At 29.9% G+C, this 19,212-nt stretch overlaps 2 protein-coding genes across 4 annotated transcripts; one reads left to right on the top strand and one right to left on the bottom strand.

Annotated features, from left to right (window-relative positions):
* Nucleotides 1-3,245: 3,245 nt before the first annotated feature.
* LOC126847082 (protein crumbs-like) lies at nucleotides 3,246-7,945 on the top strand. 2 transcript variants are annotated; one of them, XM_050587115.1, is made up of 4 exons: nucleotides 3,246-3,672; nucleotides 6,550-6,681; nucleotides 6,775-6,903; nucleotides 7,568-7,945. In XM_050587115.1, exons 1-4 carry the CDS (start codon nucleotides 3,624-3,626, stop codon nucleotides 7,621-7,623), a joined length of 366 nt encoding a protein of 121 aa, XP_050443072.1. In that variant the 5' UTR covers nucleotides 3,246-3,623; the 3' UTR covers nucleotides 7,624-7,945. The 2 variants fall into 2 exon arrangements, with proteins under 2 accessions (XP_050443072.1, XP_050443071.1); XM_050587114.1 differs by having other exon boundaries at nucleotides 3,249-3,672; nucleotides 6,547-6,681; nucleotides 7,568-7,932.
* Nucleotides 7,946-10,897: 2,952 nt separating this feature from the next.
* Nucleotides 10,898-18,735, bottom strand: LOC126847078 (cold shock domain-containing protein E1). 2 transcript variants are annotated; one of them, XM_050587109.1, is made up of 13 exons: nucleotides 18,635-18,735; nucleotides 16,567-17,656; nucleotides 16,304-16,483; nucleotides 15,815-16,225; nucleotides 15,437-15,666; nucleotides 15,105-15,366; nucleotides 14,829-14,999; nucleotides 12,952-13,074; nucleotides 12,647-12,855; nucleotides 12,326-12,579; nucleotides 12,050-12,220; nucleotides 11,518-11,686; nucleotides 10,898-11,353 (listed from the first exon to the last, which is right to left on the bottom strand). In XM_050587109.1, exons 2-13 carry the CDS (start codon nucleotides 17,023-17,025, stop codon nucleotides 11,155-11,157), a joined length of 2,838 nt encoding a protein of 945 aa, XP_050443066.1. In that variant the 5' UTR covers nucleotides 17,026-17,656; nucleotides 18,635-18,735; the 3' UTR covers nucleotides 10,898-11,154. The 2 variants fall into 2 exon arrangements, with proteins under 2 accessions (XP_050443066.1, XP_050443067.1); XM_050587110.1 differs by lacking the exon at nucleotides 18,635-18,735 and adding an exon at nucleotides 18,165-18,611.
* Nucleotides 18,736-19,212: the final 477 nt, after the last annotated feature.

Genomic DNA, 19,212 nt, shown 5'->3' on the forward strand with positions numbered 1-19,212 from the left:
CTACTTTATTTAAAACCACAAAAAACAAACAAATTTCTACACTTTTATTATTTAAAATAATATATATATATATATTAATAATTATTCTGCAATTCATCGTTTCGTGAAAACAAAGCCTAAAATGAAATGAAAAAATATATTATACATCAGATAACCTTCATTCCCCATGTATAATATCCTTTGAACGGTAAGCTTATTGCTGATTGCTAAACCGTAAAACAATAGTTGAATATTATTGTGTTTTAATATTTTATCGTTAAAAAAACAAGCACGTATAAACATCAATTACTATTATGAAACTTCTGAAAGCTTTAGACGTTTAGAGGAACTGGAAAATAACAGAATTAGTTAAAGTTTTCATAATCAAAGTAAGAACGTTGTAAACATTATTTACAACAATTTTAAGGGAATAAATTATTATTATTATTATTGGAATGGTATGCGTTTTCTTTTTCTACTAAACTATATTATTTGTCTATCTACTTTCAACGCACTCAATCCATTTCAATATATTTCCTCATATTTTAAACGCTTTTTTTCAGTGCTACAAGTAATTAATATGCTTGCATTTGAAGATACTTTTAGAATATTTTATCAATGTTACCAGTATTTACTTGTTACACTTGCATTTTGAATTTTGTGAAATTTATTAAATTGCTCGAAACTTTACAAGCTTTAAAAGGCTTCTATAGACTCTCCACTTTTTGAAATCTGACGGAACTTCTGAACTAATATCGACCGGTTGTTAAAATTATTCTTTAATCGCAGTCAATAAAAATGTTAAATTAGTGGCTGTATATTTTTGATTTATTGCTAACAGACACATTAGTCAGTTTACTAATTCCACCACCACTACAAAACCGATAGTATTTCTGCTTAGAATCTGATGCAAAGGTATAACTACAAAGGTCCATGGCCTATTATCAACTTGACTAATCTAAATATTATTTATGTATATTGATGAACTATTAAAAACAACAATAAATCAACCCATAATCACGTGATTGTTTCGCGTTAGGCAAACTCTCTCTATAGACTATAGTGGTCTTGAAAAATAAAGGTTAGGTCCCTTAAGCGATCATGACATTGAGTAGAAAATGTTAGTTGTTCTAAGTTTATCAGCTTCGATGCGTAGCTGAGAAGGTATTGTTTTTACAAAAATGTGTTGTTGTTATGAACTTTTTTTTGTCAAGCATATGTCTTGACAGAGGAACAGACTCTGAGGAAAAGGCTTGAAGGCAAGGAAAATGAACACGAACCTTCTTCGTAGGTCCCTATAAAAACAGATTTGCTGAATAAAACGTTATCTAAATAATGGCATTTAGATTACAAATGTTAATAATAACAAATACAATACCCAGCACATTACAGATGTCATTACAATGCTTTTATCTATGTACAGTTTTAAACACATGTTTGCCTTTTTTCTACCATCTACGTATTTGCATCATTTTTATCATTTTTGTTGTAGTTTTTGTCGTCGTGTATTTTATATTAACAATCAAATAATCAATATTCGCTAAAAAGTACAATTACAACGTTTTGAAATTAATTATCGATATTGTTTTCTATTAACCCAGCTCATTAATTTCCCACGCATAACATCCGTTATCGTCCAACATAAATATTATCGGTTTTTTTTTTAACGTTAACTTTTTAATATTAATAATAAAACCCACGGTCTGTCACGAGTGTACGATTCCAGTTTAAAAACTTGACATTTCAGTAATTATTTTGCTGTGTTCCCGTTAATTATTTTTAAAAATTGTACTGAGTATTGAGAATATAAACTAAACACAATTTAATAAAGACAATTTTACATTACCTAATTGTACAATTTCTTAATATACTGTAATATTATCTACATTTACAATAAATTGTGTATACAAATTCGCTTATTCAAATGAATTATTTCCGCAAATAACTAAAGCTTTATTTGTTACTAATTAAACTAAACTAGTCAAGACATCCAAGTGGCAGTAACCTCAAGTCATGTAAATAGTGTAAACTAAATCAATTATAAATACAAAACAAAGAAGTATTAACTAGGTAGTATGTCTGTGATATAAAATAAATTATACATAATACACTAATAATAATAATATTATTATCCATAATGATAATATATTATTTATAAAAAAGTTTCCTGACCCTCGACTCTCGAGATATCTTTCAAATAATAATTTTAGTTGTGAGATGTTTTTTTTTTTTTTAAATTCAAGATTTCAATGCTAAAATGGAATTTTAAATGGCGATTTTCATAAAATTTAAATAAACAGGAAACCCCAAATTTCCTATCTTGAAAAATTATTTAAAAAAACATCTTATTAATTTTAAAGCTATAAAGTTATTTATTATATTTTAATCGTTTTTTTAGTAGCACACGAGTAATATTATAATACTCAATAACACTATGAATTAGCCCGGGCCTTGGTTCATTACGTTTTATCAATCAGAGTTCAGTGACTACACATTATACCACACAGCCGGAAGTCAATTTTACACTAGAAAATATTATTATATATACAGGGTGATCCATTTAACGTGAGACACTAATAATATCAGGAAAATAATTACAATTTTTGTAGTTTTGGAGACATTAGGGTAGAACTTTTTTAGTAAATTCTGGTTTTTTTTTTAAACTCAAATATGGCAAGTTGTATAATATTTTATTAACTTTTTAAATTAAGAATAATTTAAACGGAAAAAAAAGAAGAAGAAAAACGTTGACTTGTCAATAACCAGTTTAGACTAATAGTTTAAATTTAAAGGTGGGTGGAAAGGTAAAGTGTTGTGTGTTTTTTTTTCAACTTATCGGTTTACGACCGGTAAAATTATTGTAAAAGTTAATTGAGCGCTATCGATCCGAGTTTCCACAGTCGATAGATCCCTGGAAAATAACAAAAAAATAAGGTATTTGGTAGACATTTGCAAATGGGAAAACTACAAAATAGCAATGTTTTTTTTTTTCACAGCGACATTAACGTTAGTTCGATCACCCTGTATATATAAAAATATACACGCCGGGTTTCGAACCGATGATAAACGGCGAAGTTAATGAATTATTATCATTATTATTATTTGGAATCGCGAGGAGATAAAAACAAATATATATACAAAGGAAAAAACACATACGCGCGCACGTAGTAGGTACATATATATTATTTAAATATTATAAATTATTATAATATCAGTGAACGGACTGAAAAAAAAAAAATAATAAAGAAGAGATGTATCTCTTGTAAACGTTCAAACGGCGGTAGAGTCTATTTCCAATGTACACACACACTGTTGTTGCGGCACATGTGTTCGACATTTGCCCGTCCGGTATAGACCCGTCGCCCGTACAGAATAGGAAGTGCTGTGTGTGTGTGTGTGTTTATTTTTTTATTTTTTCCCAAATCTCCTTACCCAGCTGATCGGGTTGTATTTCGGTTGAGCTCTTCTTGCACACACACACACACACGGTTTTGTGTGTAGTAATACACCGCAGTGTCTCTCCGGATAGAAGTCACACACCAACTGCTTACTGTTGCTGAGCGGGGAAAATAGAAATTTCCAAACAAAATACCAAAAACCTCCCCCCGAAAATACGACTACAGGCTTGAAACCCCGTGCCCACCATGGACGCTACGCCGTACGTTCTCCCGCTGTTGCTGATCACCATCATAAGTGAGTATAATATTTATTTATATTTTTAATCTAGGCGTTGATTTGGAAATTTACACGTTTGTATTACAATTTTTAGTACAATAATTAATACTATTATAATATCAGTTAACGAACTGAAACAAATAAGCAGAAAAGATAGGTACCTTTTTACCCTAAGATAGGCTCTTTTTTGATATAATTCCTTGTAAGAAAAACGTGTAACTTTTAAAAGAATGTTCAACTGATTCGTTTCGCGTCAAACAGAATTTTATACCTATTTAGTTCCACTAGGCTTTGTTGTAAGAATTTGTTTTCTAAATTATGCTCATCTATATTTCACAGTAAACAGATTGGTGAAAGGCTATATTATGACAAATTGACCGGATTTTCAGATTTAATTTAATATTTCAATCCAAGATGAATTATAAAAGAAAAAGGTTTTTGGAATTTTAATTTAAACTACAAACTGGCACGATTAAATAAGTAGCTAGTTTTTACGCTTAAAATAACAAACGTTTTGATGGAGAATTCTCCTAGATTGGTTAAACCGCCAAAATGGCTTATAAAATGGCACACCTACCATAAAAAATTGAAATATTTAGTTTTATAAAAAATGAAAATCTCAAAAGGCAACACAACCAAAATATTTATTATATAGAAATTAGACTTACTCGGAAGTCTCATAGGAGAATAGATAAATTATCAGTTTCTTAACCGGAAAATGGTTTTTTTTATTATCCCATTTTTTCCAAACGCCACAAAGTTACAATAAAATAACATTAATCTTGTATTAATTTTGAGTAACTATAATATTAACTGTTGTTATACCGCTAGATTTACAAATGTAAATCGATAACTCCCGTAGAAGAAGCTATCTATTATGATCCACATGGATCGAACAACAATAGATTATTGATCTCACACAGGTCGTGTTAATTTTAACTCGCTTTTATAAACAAATTATTTTTATAACTTCAACGGCGGGAGGTAAGCTAACGCGTTGGTCTATCACGGATTTATGTCTAAACAAAAATTGTACTTAATAAAGTAGTTTTTGAGAATCGGATCGAAGCCAAGACAAAACTTGATTGGTTAATTATTTTTTTTTAACTTCACACACAGATTTATACAACACATTTAAAATTACTATTATGTTTATTGTTATAATTTTCTAATTATAATTAAGCATTTGAAATGTTTGTTGTAAAAAAAACCTAAGTATTTCAAAATTTCGATTGTGAGTTTTATAACACAAATAGGATTTAAAAAAGTAAATCAATTATGCGTGTATAGTGTAAATGTTAATTTTAGATGAAATTAGTTTTTAACGTTAAACTGATCACCCTGTATAAATGTATACATTTTTTTCTGATAATCGATAACAAGACAGACACGTGCTGCAGATTAGCAAATAAATATTCTTAGCGCAAAAATAAAGTTATAAAATAAAAATAAATTGAAATACGCATTTAAAAACGTCAAAGTGATGCTTGAAGAAAAGAGTGCATATGGAAAAATAGTCAACTTTTTTTTTTTACATCTGTAACTAAGTACATTTTTTTGTAATTTTACAATTTTTTAAATTGCATCATGGCAAAGCCAATGCACAGACACCATATAAATCGTATATGAATTGATATTCTACCACTGCTTTTACTGTATTATTTACAATTTATTTAACACAAATTTAATTATTAACACATTTTTATTAATATTCCATAACCGCACTTATCTACTTTCGTGTAGATTTATTGGCAATTAAAAAAAGCTATCTATTATTTGTAGGTATTGTTCTATAATTTCACTTGTGTTAGTTATCGCTTTTGAAAATAATAAGCCATAAAATAGTAATTAAAAATGTGTGTATTTATTACACGGCTTTATTAAACGACAAACAATAATTTTTGAATAAAAAAATCTTACCAGCGAAATGGACCACGGTCCTGATTTTTGTACACAAATATACAAAAATATAAATAATTTTACAAATACTAGTCAGTAGGGCCCAAAAAGGGCTCAAAATGACCAAATATATATGCATTTATACGCTAAAAATAGCCACTCATCAAATCATAATAATGTACTATATTTATTTATTTAAAAATATTAACACTACTTTTTAATCACAAACAAATGAAACAAAATAATTTAAACTTAAACCATAAATCGTTAAAATAACTATACAACTTCCGTTGGTTAATTAAAAGTTAGTGTTGTCTTACCTTTGGCAGAAACAGAGAGGAAGTAGCAAACGAATACCCAATAATAATTAATCCTATCTTAATATAATGATTAAAACCTTATTATATAGTCCTTTCAGGGTTTAGTTTTATTTGGTTTTTTTATAGGCTTTATTAGACTAACTGAAAATGCATATTTATAGATATTTGATTTTACAGAAATTTATGTATTTTTTTGAAATGATCAAAGTACACAAACAAAAAAGCCAAAAAAAAAAGAATTTCCACTTTTCTCATTTTTGCACCGTTTGTACAAGCATTTTAATAACGATACGTGGAGCATATCTTAATTTATATCTTTTTATTTTAAAAAATAAGCATTTTTATATTTCTATAATGTTTATTTTTAACTTTGTTCGGTCGTGTGTGTGTAGACAATGTGCAATTAATACATAATAATATATATTCTGTATAAATATTGTAGAACAGAACAGTATGGTCAATTATTTCCAGTTTTTATTGTATAATAATTCAATTTTTCGTTTCGTTCTCCAAGTCGCCACCAAGTGATTTAATTTTAAAATGTAGGTAAATCCGACCCTGTTGCTAGATAGGTATATAGTATTTAATTTGATATTATATATTTTAATTTAATCAATTCGCAGACACAAAACAGTCTGATATTAACCGGCTCGTGTCTTTTTTTTTGTTTCAGTAGTGCCAGTGTTCGAGGGCTGTGATCAGACAAGGCAAGGATGCAGGATACAAGAGGGAACGTGCCTTTGCGGCGTGGGATGTTATTCCGAGTACAGGTACAGCAACTACGAAGAATGCCACAAAGCGTTAAAAGGCAAGTGGACAATACGATATATTATTTTTAACAGCACTCGATTACTGGTAAACTGAAATGATCCGTCTAACTGTTGTGATAACACTTGCGCAGGTCGAAGATACGATTTCTGTGCTCAAGGCCCGTGCTATCATAACGGAGTTTGCGTGCAAACCTCACAGGAACCAGGGTATAAGTGCAGATGTTCAGGCACGGGATACTACGGTGCAAGATGCGAGCAAAGTGAGTCGCTGAAAATAAAAACTAGACAACGATTCACGGTACATTCATTGGTATCTAGAAAACGACTACGGGGATGGCCGATGAAAATTATGATGTTCAAAGGGCGATTTTTTCTAATGGGTGTCCGGAAACAGCCGAGTCGTGCACTTATTTCCGGAATGCACTGTCTAGCGCATGTGGAATAAGTACAGCTGTTGTCTTTCGAATCATTATAGCTCTCACTCGATAAAGAATTCACAGAGTAATGGTTTTCAGGCTTGAGCAGTGGGTCCAAAATGCCAAGTACACCTTTCTAAACTACTACATCGACATGCATTTAGGAAGGAAAAACTTTGATGTATCTATCTATTTCAAGGGTTGAAAATATGTTGTATACTGTATTTGTACTTTTTGACTGGTCCGGTCGGAACGGGGTTAGAGTTGGATCAAGTATAAAAACAGCACTATTTTTTTTTTTTATTGAGAATAGAAAAAAACAATATAGCCAAGGACGCCCGCAGGTGAAAATTCGGGGGGGGGGGGGCGGCCAAGATTTTGTAATAGGTTTTACAAATTTGGAATATTGGATATACGTTTTCTGACCTCGCAGAGAAGCTAGGGCGGGAGTTGCGAATATATATGTTATATTATCTTAATTTAACATTATTTCTTATTGTGATTTCAGAATGTTTCGATCAATCCCACACAAAAGAAGTACCATTCGAATGCATCGTTATTTAGACGGCGTGTCTGTACCTATTATCGTATCGAAATTTTGAATTTTACGAACATTTTTAACTACTTACAACCTAATGTTCAAATTTTTTTTTTTTTTTAATGTATTATTGTCATTTATTATAATAATTTTTTTTACCTGCGTCGTAATGTTAGATAATGTCGTAGTGGAACATAATAAACTTGAATATATATAAATACGTGTAAATTTCATCGATAGTTTTTTAATTATTTCTCATTAGTTAGAATGAGACATTGTTACTCTCCCGTTTTTATTAACCATATAATTAAATTCAACCATTTTGTAAATATTTATAAAAAGGTCAGGTATGAAAAAACAAATGAAATAAAAACACATTTTTTTTTTTTATTGTTTCAAATCGTTTTTGTTATTTTTTCAGCCTTACAGTTTCAGCGAGTTAAATATTTTTTTTTCCCTAATGTTTCAGAAAAGTCTTAACAATTTTCCATTTAATAATTGTCTTATTTGGTAATACGTTTATGTCATTATAGTTCAAAGCAACCCGGAAAAACATGTAACGCTAACGGCTAACATCTTATTCACAATACATAATATTTATACATTTTTTATAATAATTATAATAATAATCGTAAACTACTCTGTCGAATAATAATAATTACCAGCATATATAATCATACAAGTGGATATATATATATATAATTACTCAAATACGACTATAATAATATAATGCTCACAATAACTCGACGCGCTAATTTTAAGGACTAATATCTTTTTTTTTTATTGTTCCTTAAATTACATCATAATAACGTATCTTAAATAAAGGCTGTTTTTAAATTCCTGATCCCTCAAGTTGTTTTTAAGAAAATTTCTAATTGATTATTAATAAAACTTAAAATTAAAAAAAAATGTGCATTATTTAATTAAATTAAAAATCGTCTCCTAAAACTATTAGATTATAATTAAAACGTAATACCTACATTGCAATGTTATTTGTTTGAACAAATTTAGTCCAATTACAGTGAAAAGACTTATTTCAAATTGAGTTATCAAAATGTGTATAATTATAATTACTGGCGTTAATATTCTAGTAAATATATTTTGACTACTATAAAAAAAAAAACAATCCTAAAAATAAGTTACATTTAAATATTAAGTCATTAATAATAATAATAATGAATAAGCTATGTGTATATACTATTGTTACATTCAATAGATGTAGAAAAAAAAACGTTCGACGACTGCCCGGTTGACAGTTGTCGGACTACTATTCTCTGAACAACAACTTGACTGAAAATAGTTTGATAGTGCAATTTAACACCGTAAAATCATAATGTTACATTTTTTTTTTTTTTGTTAAACTTATCGATTAGGGTATTTACAATGTTTAATAATTTTACAATATTATAATATACTTTTTAAAAAATTGCCAAATTTTTTTTTTGTTATGATTTTTTATATATCCGGTCAAGATAAAAATCGACTAAAAACGATAACGCGCCTTTAAAATTAAAAGATAAAATTACAAATTTAATTTAAAAAAAAATCTACAATTACAATACGTTACAATATTAGTACATACTCAATTAATTTATCACAGTTTAGTTACGTCTTATACTAGTTTCAGTTTGGCATAAATAATTGTGTGTGTGTGTATGAATGTCGTAAGACGTCATACGCGTATAACTAAATTTCACATAAGAAAATAAAATGGTCGTGCAAAAACTTACGGCTCGAATAATTATTTGTGAGATAGATGGAGAAAGATCTGTGATAAAACAAAATTTGGAATGGAAAAATTAAAACACTACTCGATACAACAACTATATAAGATACAGATAAGGTTTGTACTAAAAAAAAAAAAAAAATACATAAGATGATTACTTAAACGCTATGACTTAGAGTTAACGCGATATTATTATTTATATTTAAACCCTAAATTTGTTTAAACATTTTCTTATTATACTAAAAAAATGTTCGCACCAAGTCGTACACTATTATAATATTATTTAAGACAAGCATAAAATATGAAAAATAATCTTTTTTATTTTTTGCAAATTATTTATTAACAGAAAAACACGGTCCGTCAAAAAAAAATCAGTCCTCGAATATAGGATCATTATTAATCTATAAATTAAAAAATATCATTTTCAAAAAAAAAAAAGATTCTTAACAATTATAAATAAATAAGTTATTGTGAGCATGTCGAAATATAATTGGACGCATTTAAATCGAGAAATAGTAAATATTTAACAGTTAATTCTTGGTAAAAGTAAACAGTTTCAAGGAGGGATCAAAAGTATGACGTTAAATTGGTAAAAAAAAATCGTTTTTTGATATTTAATAAAACTTGATTGCTCTTTTTTTTTTTTAATAATGTTATCATTTGAACTACCAAAAAACTAGACGTTTGCATGATATTCAGTAGCCACTGAAGATTTTTATAAATAAATTTAAAAAAAATGTATAATATTAACTAGCGCATGTAAGTTTTAAATGCATCCAATAATTTATTAAAACTATAATAAAAAAAAAAACTGGAGGTTACAAAATATGTATTATTTTTATATTATTGTGCTGAAAAATAGGGAGATCTATATCATTAGGAACAGTATGTGAAACAATTAATAAACTTTAAATAAAGATATCGGAGGAAATCCCTTTCACTGCTTGAACGGTATAGAAATATAATAGTTATATTATGCGAATATTATATCACAAATTAAAAAAAAAATATGTATATATATATTAAAGCTATTAGTATTTTTTTTTCTCACAAATATCAATTAAATTAGTCATAAAAATGTACATCGATAATATGAGTAAATTTTATATTATGAAATAATATCGATAGTACAAAAAAAAAAACATTACGACTATAAACACGTCGAACAGTGAATAATCAAGTCGAGAAGTTAAATTACTTAAAACGAAGTTGTTCAGCAGTGAAAGAGTACATTTATAATTATTTTTATACTTTTTTAAGGAAACGGCTGTTTTTTTTGCAATTAATTTTATATACGTGTTGAACATAGTTAATAAATATTTTAAGTTAATTTACAGTGAATATGAAACAAGCAAAACGTTTGCGATACCGATAACTAATAAATTACTACTAAACAATATGTGCTTAATTTAATCGTCTAACATTAATTAAATGTTTTATAATTTTTTTTTGTTTTTTTTTTTTTTAACTAATAACCTGTCAAACTTATTGCTAATATTCTCAAGAACGTAAAAAATATTATTCCAATAAACCGGTAAAAATACTTTACAAACAAACAAAAAAAAAAAAAAATATCCAAAATAAAACTTGAGTTTTAGAATATATTAAACGCTAGACATTTGGTTACAATTTAAGTCGACGACCTATTTTCCAAGACTAGTTTTTTTTTTTTATATATATATTTATATCATTTAGTTTGGAAGCTCATTATTTTATTACAAAAAGAAAAATAAATAGGTAGTAATATAATAATAATAATAGTGATAAAAATTCTGCATTGGGAAATAAATGGTCAAAATGGTAGTCAAATGTGAGTTTTGTCGTAATAGCGTTAAATTTCGTTCAATTGCCCTGGACTGTGTGGTTTACGAGCGTTTGTATCAAATCCATTAGTTCCATCCGGACCCGATGGCTGACGGACGACTATCAATTTCGGTGAACCATCGTCCTTTACGGATATAGTACGTATGCGATTGATCAAATGTTCCGGCCGCTGAGACGGTTGTTTAGGCGGGGAATTTTCAGCAGAACTATAAATATTACCAAAAACAATATTTTTTTTATACAATATTACTAACAGTGTTGTTGTTGGCAGACGACTTTCTGGAAGTTGTCGAGATGGAAAATTGTCGGTATAACCAGGGCAGAGTATTTTTTTTTTATTTTGTTAAATAACAACCATTTAATTACTAACCTGATTTTTGTGACATTGCAGCCTGAAGATTTTCCAGATCTCTGGTTTACAACCAATACAAATTCGACTAAGTCACCTTGGTGAAGTTTAATTCCGTCAGTTACTTCAGATGTGTGGAAAAATAATTTTTTACCACCTTCGACTTCATAAGTTAAAAACCCAAATAGTCCTTGAAAAAAACCCAAACAAAACATTTTACTTGTACTGCACATAATTCATAGATGATAATAACATTTTATTAATAACTATAGTGTTCAAATAAAAAAAACCAACAACTGAGGAAATTGCCCTAAATTAGTTTTTTAGTTTAGAATTTTAATGTTGCGATCATGTATTTTTGAAGTAGAACACTTCGAGATAACTGACGACAGCATGATCCATACTTATTCTATGTTTTAGAATGTATTTACTTTTCTTCCATAAACAAAGAAACTAAAAATTCTAATTTCTTTTTAACAATAAATGCTTAGACTTATGCTTAACTATAATAATAATTGATTTACAATTATTGATTTAAAATCATCATCATTACCTTTTATCGCATCAACGTGAGCTCTTTGTTTCTTCCTTATTGCGATAATATTAACAGCTCGATTTTTCGAATCCACTTGGAACTGAACCGGATCACCGACTTGCAACAATTCTCTTTTGTTCATTAATCCTTTGATTCCGAATTCATACTGTGAAATGTTTTCTTCTTCGGCTATACATAAAAATACATATAAAAAAATGTTCATACATTGTTAATAAATTTGTATTTTATTTTAACTATAAATCAAATAAGCCTATATCTTTAACAATGACTCACTCGTAGGTACTTCTTGGATGATACCGGCGTATTCAGTTTGTTCGGGATTGACTGATCGCAACGGTCTGGAAACGACACCATCTTGGATGTTATTCGGTTGAAGCAATTCGCTGTTATCGCTTATACTGCCCGGCGGTAGAATTCGAACGTTTTCAGCTGACGCACAACTGCCGCCGTTGCCAGTGTTTCTAGTGCTTAGCGTGTATTCTACTTCCATGCCCAGTTCTAACGGCGCATTAGGATCAGTCAAATTTCTAAATTGTCAAAAAAAAATGTTAAGCAATTAATAGCAATTCTTCGAAGAAAGTGCAGTGTACTTACGCGTATCTGAAGAATACTTCAGAATCTAACGCAATGGTCTCGATAAAACCAAATCCATCTTTGAGCGCAGCAATATAACCGTACTTTAAGTCCGCACGATTAGGTGGCTCTTCAGACGGATTACTATTGTTAGAGACCGATGAAGCTGGTTGAATATTCATGGCCATCAGTTCCTTGTTACGTTTCACTTGATACAAATTAAATTTCACCTAAGACAAAAAAAAAAAAAAAACTTAAAACTGTTGTTAAGCAACAGTTATGTTATACATAATATATATTAAAAATAATTACTAAATTATTATTACTTTATCTCCCAGCTTTGGTATATATTTTCCGTTACAGTCTTTGACATTGTACAGTATTGTTCTTTTGACGCCGTTTGATTGTAAAGTGATCACTCCCGGTTCGTAGGTTATTTCATCAGGTATCTAAAAAAACCAAATTTCAATATTTTTGGATACTCAATTCGTAAAAAAAATTTATATAATATAGTTTAAGCCAAAAACCTATGGAATTGCGGCGTTGAAAGAAAAATTATAAATATTATTCATAACAAAGGTATGCAAGAACTATTGAAAATGAGATAAGCTCTGATTATAATATTATCAATATAAAAAAATATATATTGCTTACTTCATCATATATAATTAATGACTTTAAATAACATTAATATGTACAACTGGATAAATATTTGTATTTTTGAAAGCGTTGTTGTTTGCTTTACGGATATTACAATATGTGAATTACTCAAAAATTGGTCTATTAATAGTTTATATATATATATGTACACACACAATTATTTTGTAAGTCTGGAACGAACCTGGACTTATATTCCATCAGACGATAGTTGCCTTAAATTAATAATATGTTTATATAGTTATAAATAAGTACTACATGTTAAGTTTATTTTGTTATGTTGAGCTTATATTTATAAAACATAATGAACCTTATACACTACCATAATACTATTTTAATACTCAATTTAGATATAAATTTAAATGATCAACATTATTATGTAAAAATAAGTCAATATTAAATTTATCAACTAAATACATTAGTCTATAAAATATAATCATTTTAGCTCTAATTAGTTTGACCGAATAACACGTCATATTATAATGTATTTGTTAGCCTAGAACGACAAACAAGAAAATCAATTTAGTTAACAATTACAGGCCCTGTCAAATATTTTTGTATAACTTTATATTTAAAATGATTAAATATTAATTCAATAACTTTGAATATAAAACAACTAAGATCAAACCTTCTATTTACTCTACAACCAAAGCATAGAGGAGGCTTTACTAAGCATAATAGTTTTTAAATAGAAGAGATGAATGTAATCAGAAATCTTTAACATAAACAACTTTTGTTAATTCAATTCCATTTAAATAATAAAATGTATGATTGGGTTTTCTTTTTTTGAAAAAAAGCATCTCTAAAAATTAAAAAATAATTTATTACATTAGTATTACATCGTTTATACCCACCAGTTTGGCATTCATGTTATTTAAAAATTGTTGATAAGTTCATACAATGGTGCTACGTCTAATTTATTTAATACCTAGGCGAATTTTTAATTACTTAAGATGGTCGTAGCTACAATCACTAGAGTTATTCGATGTATTTTAACTTCCCTATATTAATCTATTACTATGGCAAATACGTCATAAGTGGCAGATACGGCCAGTTGCCTGTTAGCCATCAATATCTTTTTCTGATGGCTTTCTTTCTTAATATAAGTTGGACAAGGTTGTCCAAGTTTGTTCTTAAAGTAAATTAGCTGTAGCCAATTTTTTCTATAAATTTAGAGATATCAAACATGGAAACTGAATATTTTTTTTAATTTAAACATTTGTTTATATTTGAGACGATAAACATAAATTAGAAGTTGATTATGACTACAAATAATTATGTGATAGGAATCAAAATGGTTTAAACGATTAATTTACTAACGAAAAAAAATATTTTTGATAATATTAATATCCCTGTTTTTGGATTTGAGACAACTGAAAATGTGGCTGAATAAATCTGAATAAAAAAATTTCACCCCTAAAATTAACAAAATATGTACAACTCGTGTATGGCATTTTTAGTACAGAGTTTGACGCCTTCAACCACCACTATACCAGGTTTCCTTACAAAGTGGATAGATTAGTGTTCAAATAGTTCAAAAACTTACATGACTATTGGTTTTCGTAGGACTAGATGGTTCCGATAATTCTGTTGCAATGACCGACACAACCCCGACTAATCCTTCTTCAATAAGTATTTCAAACTGCACGGAATTACGAGGCAGATGTTTTATACGTATGGCACTTTGTCTCGAATTCCCAAAAGAAGACGATGGATCCTACACAAAAAATAAAAATTTATTATATGAACGACCATAATTTGAAATCAAAATAAAGGCGGTCATAATTTTCTATTTGTTAAATAGTTTAAAACGAAAAACTACCTGAGCGACGGTGAACTCTACTTCATCGTTGCATTCCAACTTTCTGTTGACGTCGAGGACTTCATTAAATGTGAAATATATTTTTGGTTCCCTCTCAACAGAACGTAAAAAACCAAACCCTTGTTTCAAAACGGCAATAATACCTTGTTCTCTTCTCTCGCCAGACACTACAAACGACTCCGGCAAAAGAGATATGTTAGTTGCTCTTTTCAATTGATCTCGTCGATCGGTTGCTATTCGAAATTCGACCCAATCGCCATGTCTAATTAAAATAAAAAATTAAAATAAATTATCAACTAATAGTGTTCAAAAATTTTCGAATAGAAATTTACCTCAATGTAAAATCTCCCTGCTGATCTTTTTCGCCAAAAGAAACTTCCACTTCCGAATAATCTGGAGCCCTATAACGTATGCGTCCGGGCAATGGTTCAGACGGTAAATGATTTTGAGGATTTTTGTCCAAAGGCTTCAGTACTTGTCCTTTCATGATACTGTCTTCGATGTCTTCAAATATTACTGAACCGGGCGGTAAACGCTCAATGTTACAGGCAACTTCCTTTCCCTAATTTAACAACAATGAAAAATAAATTTTAACTAACATATGATAAACTTTTCAAACAAATTGTAAAGCTGCCGGTAAAAGATTCAATTATTGTTATAAGTGCTCTATGCAGATAGAAAAAAAATTAATAATTAAGATCTGATCTTACACTCCGTGTTTGAATAATGAATTCCACATCGTCACCCAGTTGTAATGGTTTGCCGTTGTCTTTGAACTCGCTAAACGGAAATGAAATTTCTTTTACAATGTCAGCCCTTTCTATGTAACCGAAAACGTCTTTCATGGAGCAGACAACTCCTTGATATTTCACAGGGTGAACTGGATTTTCAAGACGAACATGCGTGGCACCCAAATTGCCTCTTTGATTGGTGGCAATTTGAAAACTGACTTGATCGCCAGTCCTCAAAGTGACATTACCTTCTACATCATCTTTGTTATAAGGCAGAAAGAAACACTCTCCACGATTTTCATAGCTTATTCTTCCTTGGCAATCGCCGCCAGAACCTTCGGTTCTTAATTCTGTTGTTACTACGCCTGTCACTCTTTCTTCACTTAAGACCTGGCGAAACATTAAATGGATTTTGTATTTAGAAAATCACAGACCGCCGATAAATTCATTACGTGTTTTTATTCTTACCACTTCGGGAGCAATTTTCGTGACAGTACTAGCGATAGGTTTTCCGGTTCGTCTATCGTACGTCATTTCGAATTCAACTGGATCGCCAATTTTAAGATGTTCTATGTTGCCACTGAATTGACTGAAATGAAAAAATAACCTAGCCTGACGTTCACAGCATTGGATAAATCCATAAGAATGCTGAAAGCAGTAAAGATAAATTATATACATAAATTAAAAATATAAACAAATTTAAAAAAAAAACTTCTTCACAAAATACAAACCAAAAGTTTTTCGATGATTCCGGTTTCCCTCACTCCTTGATTGTTTCCGAACGATTCGTTTGAAAAGTTGGAATTATTAGAACTGCTTGCAGTCGCAGCCGTATCATTACTGAAGATGTCATTACCTGCCGGAGGATAACGACTAATGGGAGCTGTATTGTCGGAAGAGAATACGTCAAAGTTTGAAGATTGCTGCAATCCATTGTTGAACATGTTGTTCAAAGGAGATTCTTTTTGTTGGAATTGCGAAGACTGGTATTGCGACGGCATAGGGAAGTTCTGACTCGACTGAGAGTTGTTATAGTTGGTGTGCGGCGGCGAGTGATTTGATGACCTCGACGTGAAATTGTTAGACAAGTTGGACAATGCCGAAAGTGTCTTGAAGTTCAGCATCGATGAAGAATCGCTGCCATTCAACATGGTAGATTGGAAAAGATTCCACTGCGAGTTGTTCGACATACTAGATTTAGCTTAAAAGTAACTATTTGTACACTTTTTATTTTGATGACAAGTAAATACAAACAAAAATTCCAATATAAAACTGGTAAGTTACTATCTATCTATCTCCTAACATAAATTTTATATAATATAATACATTATTACCAATAAAATCAATATCACAGTAATATTTTTAATATCTAAAAAAAATGTTTTAAAAAAGACACTTGACCAAGTCAAGGTACTTTTTTTTAAACTGGTTTTATGTTTGAACACAAATTATTATTATGGTCGTTACATAAATTTCTTCATAATAAACTTACGACGAAAACTTAAAAAAAAGGGGGTGAAATATAAGATTTCTAATCTAATTTAAAAAACTAATAATAATTGTTATAAAATAGACAGTTCTAAAGTATTCGGTTGGTTCATTACAAATGCACAGCACACGTTTCAATTAAATATTATTTAAACAATAAAGAAGATTTTTCAGTTGATAGTTGTCACAATGCTTGCTGGTAATGTTGAAGTAATGTTGATTTTGGTTAACTACTAACAGAAGAAGGAACGCGGTACAAATTTGAATATGTTTTTTTTTTGTTTTTTTATTTGGTGTGGTAAGACTAAAACTATTTTAGCCTAATTTTAAAAGCTGAAAATAAAAACAAAACAAAAAATGGATTAGTTTCAAGTAATAACTGTATGACATTGTATTTTTTGACGTAACATAGATATTAAACGCCCTACCAAAATGAGAACGCTATATTTTATTAGATGACTGACCAAATTTAAAGGAAAGGAACAATAAGGAACTGGATGAATAACTTTAAGAAAAGCAATATTTTTGATAAGAAATCGTACACAGTGTTTAATAATTTCGGAATAAAATGTTAGTACCTAACTGTAATGTAATTGTACATAATTCTCAAACAATACTATGTTACGATCCGATCGGCATGAAATTTAATTATTTATTCGAATAAACCGAAAAGCAATTTTAAGAATGTAATAAACTAAGCCATTGTTTCATCGATTATCAGATAACACACACTGTTACAGTCGCACACGATAGCCCGAACGATAGAAGAATGTAAAAACGACCAAATGCCGTAAGCATTGTACATTTCTACATATTAAATTTTTAAGCGAATTAAACCAACCTAGATAAAGCAATTCGAGTGGAAATCCGGAAAAGACAATGAAGAAGAAGACGAGTAGTCAACTATGTTCTGGCCTACTTAAATTATCACCCTTGCGCGTTTACAGTGGTCTTATCAGTAACGAAACTCGAGTTTATTATTATTTTGTTTACGGCGAAAAGCCCTGTCGATAGGTATTGTCTTCGGTGCGAAAACTATGCGGTTCGACGCGGATTTGGCGATATGGCGAAATATCGTCCAGACTCGCAACCAGGAAAAAGGAAGTGTCGTAGTGTGTCTGCGGCGGATGTTGACATTGTCAAGGGTACATATTACGGGTGAAAATCGTCAAAACGGACGCGCAAAACGTACGGCAAAGCCGAAAAACTCGAACAACAGCGGAAAAACATTCCGACGGGCCAATTAACGCGACTAATCATCGGCCAAATCCCATTTAAATTATAATAAAACAAATCGTACGATTTACTTACCACGGCACAGCAGAGCATTGATGACATGTTTTCGACATATTTTACCGTAGGTAGGCCAGCAGCCGCGCTAGTCAGTCGATCCGTCTGCACGACGAGTGGGTCGGTGACAGTGTTGCCAACACTGTTATTTGACAGAAAAACACAGTGTCAACGACATCTGTCCGCGGATAATGAAAGCAGTCAAAACTGCGGCGACGGTGAGGGGTGAGGTCACAACTCACGGGTATAGACTTATAGTGAAGTTAAATTACCGGTCATTTCGCTTTGTATTATTAAATAAATTCTAGTAATTAAAAAAGTTATAAATTATAATTTCACGTACGTTTTAAAATCACAAGCGGTCACAACGCATTCTATTTTTGCCCACAGATTTTGCCATGGATGAAAAAACGGGTTGATGTTTTAACTCCTGCCCGGTAGAATCTGAAATATAAAATTCTAAGAATATAATATTTCCTCTGAAACGCTTTGAGATTTTTTTTTTCATTCGAACAAGAAGTGACAAATAGATTGGAAAAAGGTAGTTGCAACTATTTTATAATTCATTCAGAAATGTGAATTGTTATGCTACACGAATA

This window comes from Adelges cooleyi, unplaced genomic scaffold (genome assembly GCF_023614345.1).
Source record: "Adelges cooleyi isolate 19-005CV unplaced genomic scaffold, UGA_ACOO_1.1 ACOO_flye_CR_arks_rails_tigmint_CR_PRNA_9, whole genome shotgun sequence".
Taxonomy (NCBI): Eukaryota; Metazoa; Arthropoda; class Insecta; order Hemiptera; family Adelgidae; genus Adelges; species Adelges cooleyi.

Excerpts from the sequence above, each read along its gene's own strand:
- LOC126847082 (XM_050587114.1), top strand. The coding sequence starts at position 3,624 with ATGGACGCTACGCCGTACGTTCTCCCGCTGTTGCTGATCACCATCATA. Across the intron at positions 3,673-6,546 it reads GTTGCTGATCACCATCATAA|TAGTGCCAGTGTTCGAGGGC; the intron begins GTGAGTATAATA and ends TTTTTGTTTCAG. Across the intron at positions 6,682-6,774 it reads ATGCCACAAAGCGTTAAAAG|GTCGAAGATACGATTTCTGT; the intron begins GCAAGTGGACAA and ends ACACTTGCGCAG.
- LOC126847078 (XM_050587109.1), bottom strand. The coding sequence starts at position 17,025 with ATGTCGAACAACTCGCAGTGGAATCTTTTCCAATCTACCATGTTGAAT. Across the intron at positions 16,484-16,566 it reads GAATCATCGAAAAACTTTTG|CATTCTTATGGATTTATCCA; the intron begins GTTTGTATTTTG and ends TACTGCTTTCAG. Across the intron at positions 12,580-12,646 it reads GAAGTATTCTTCAGATACGC|AAATTTGACTGATCCTAATG; the intron begins GTAAGTACACTG and ends TTGACAATTTAG.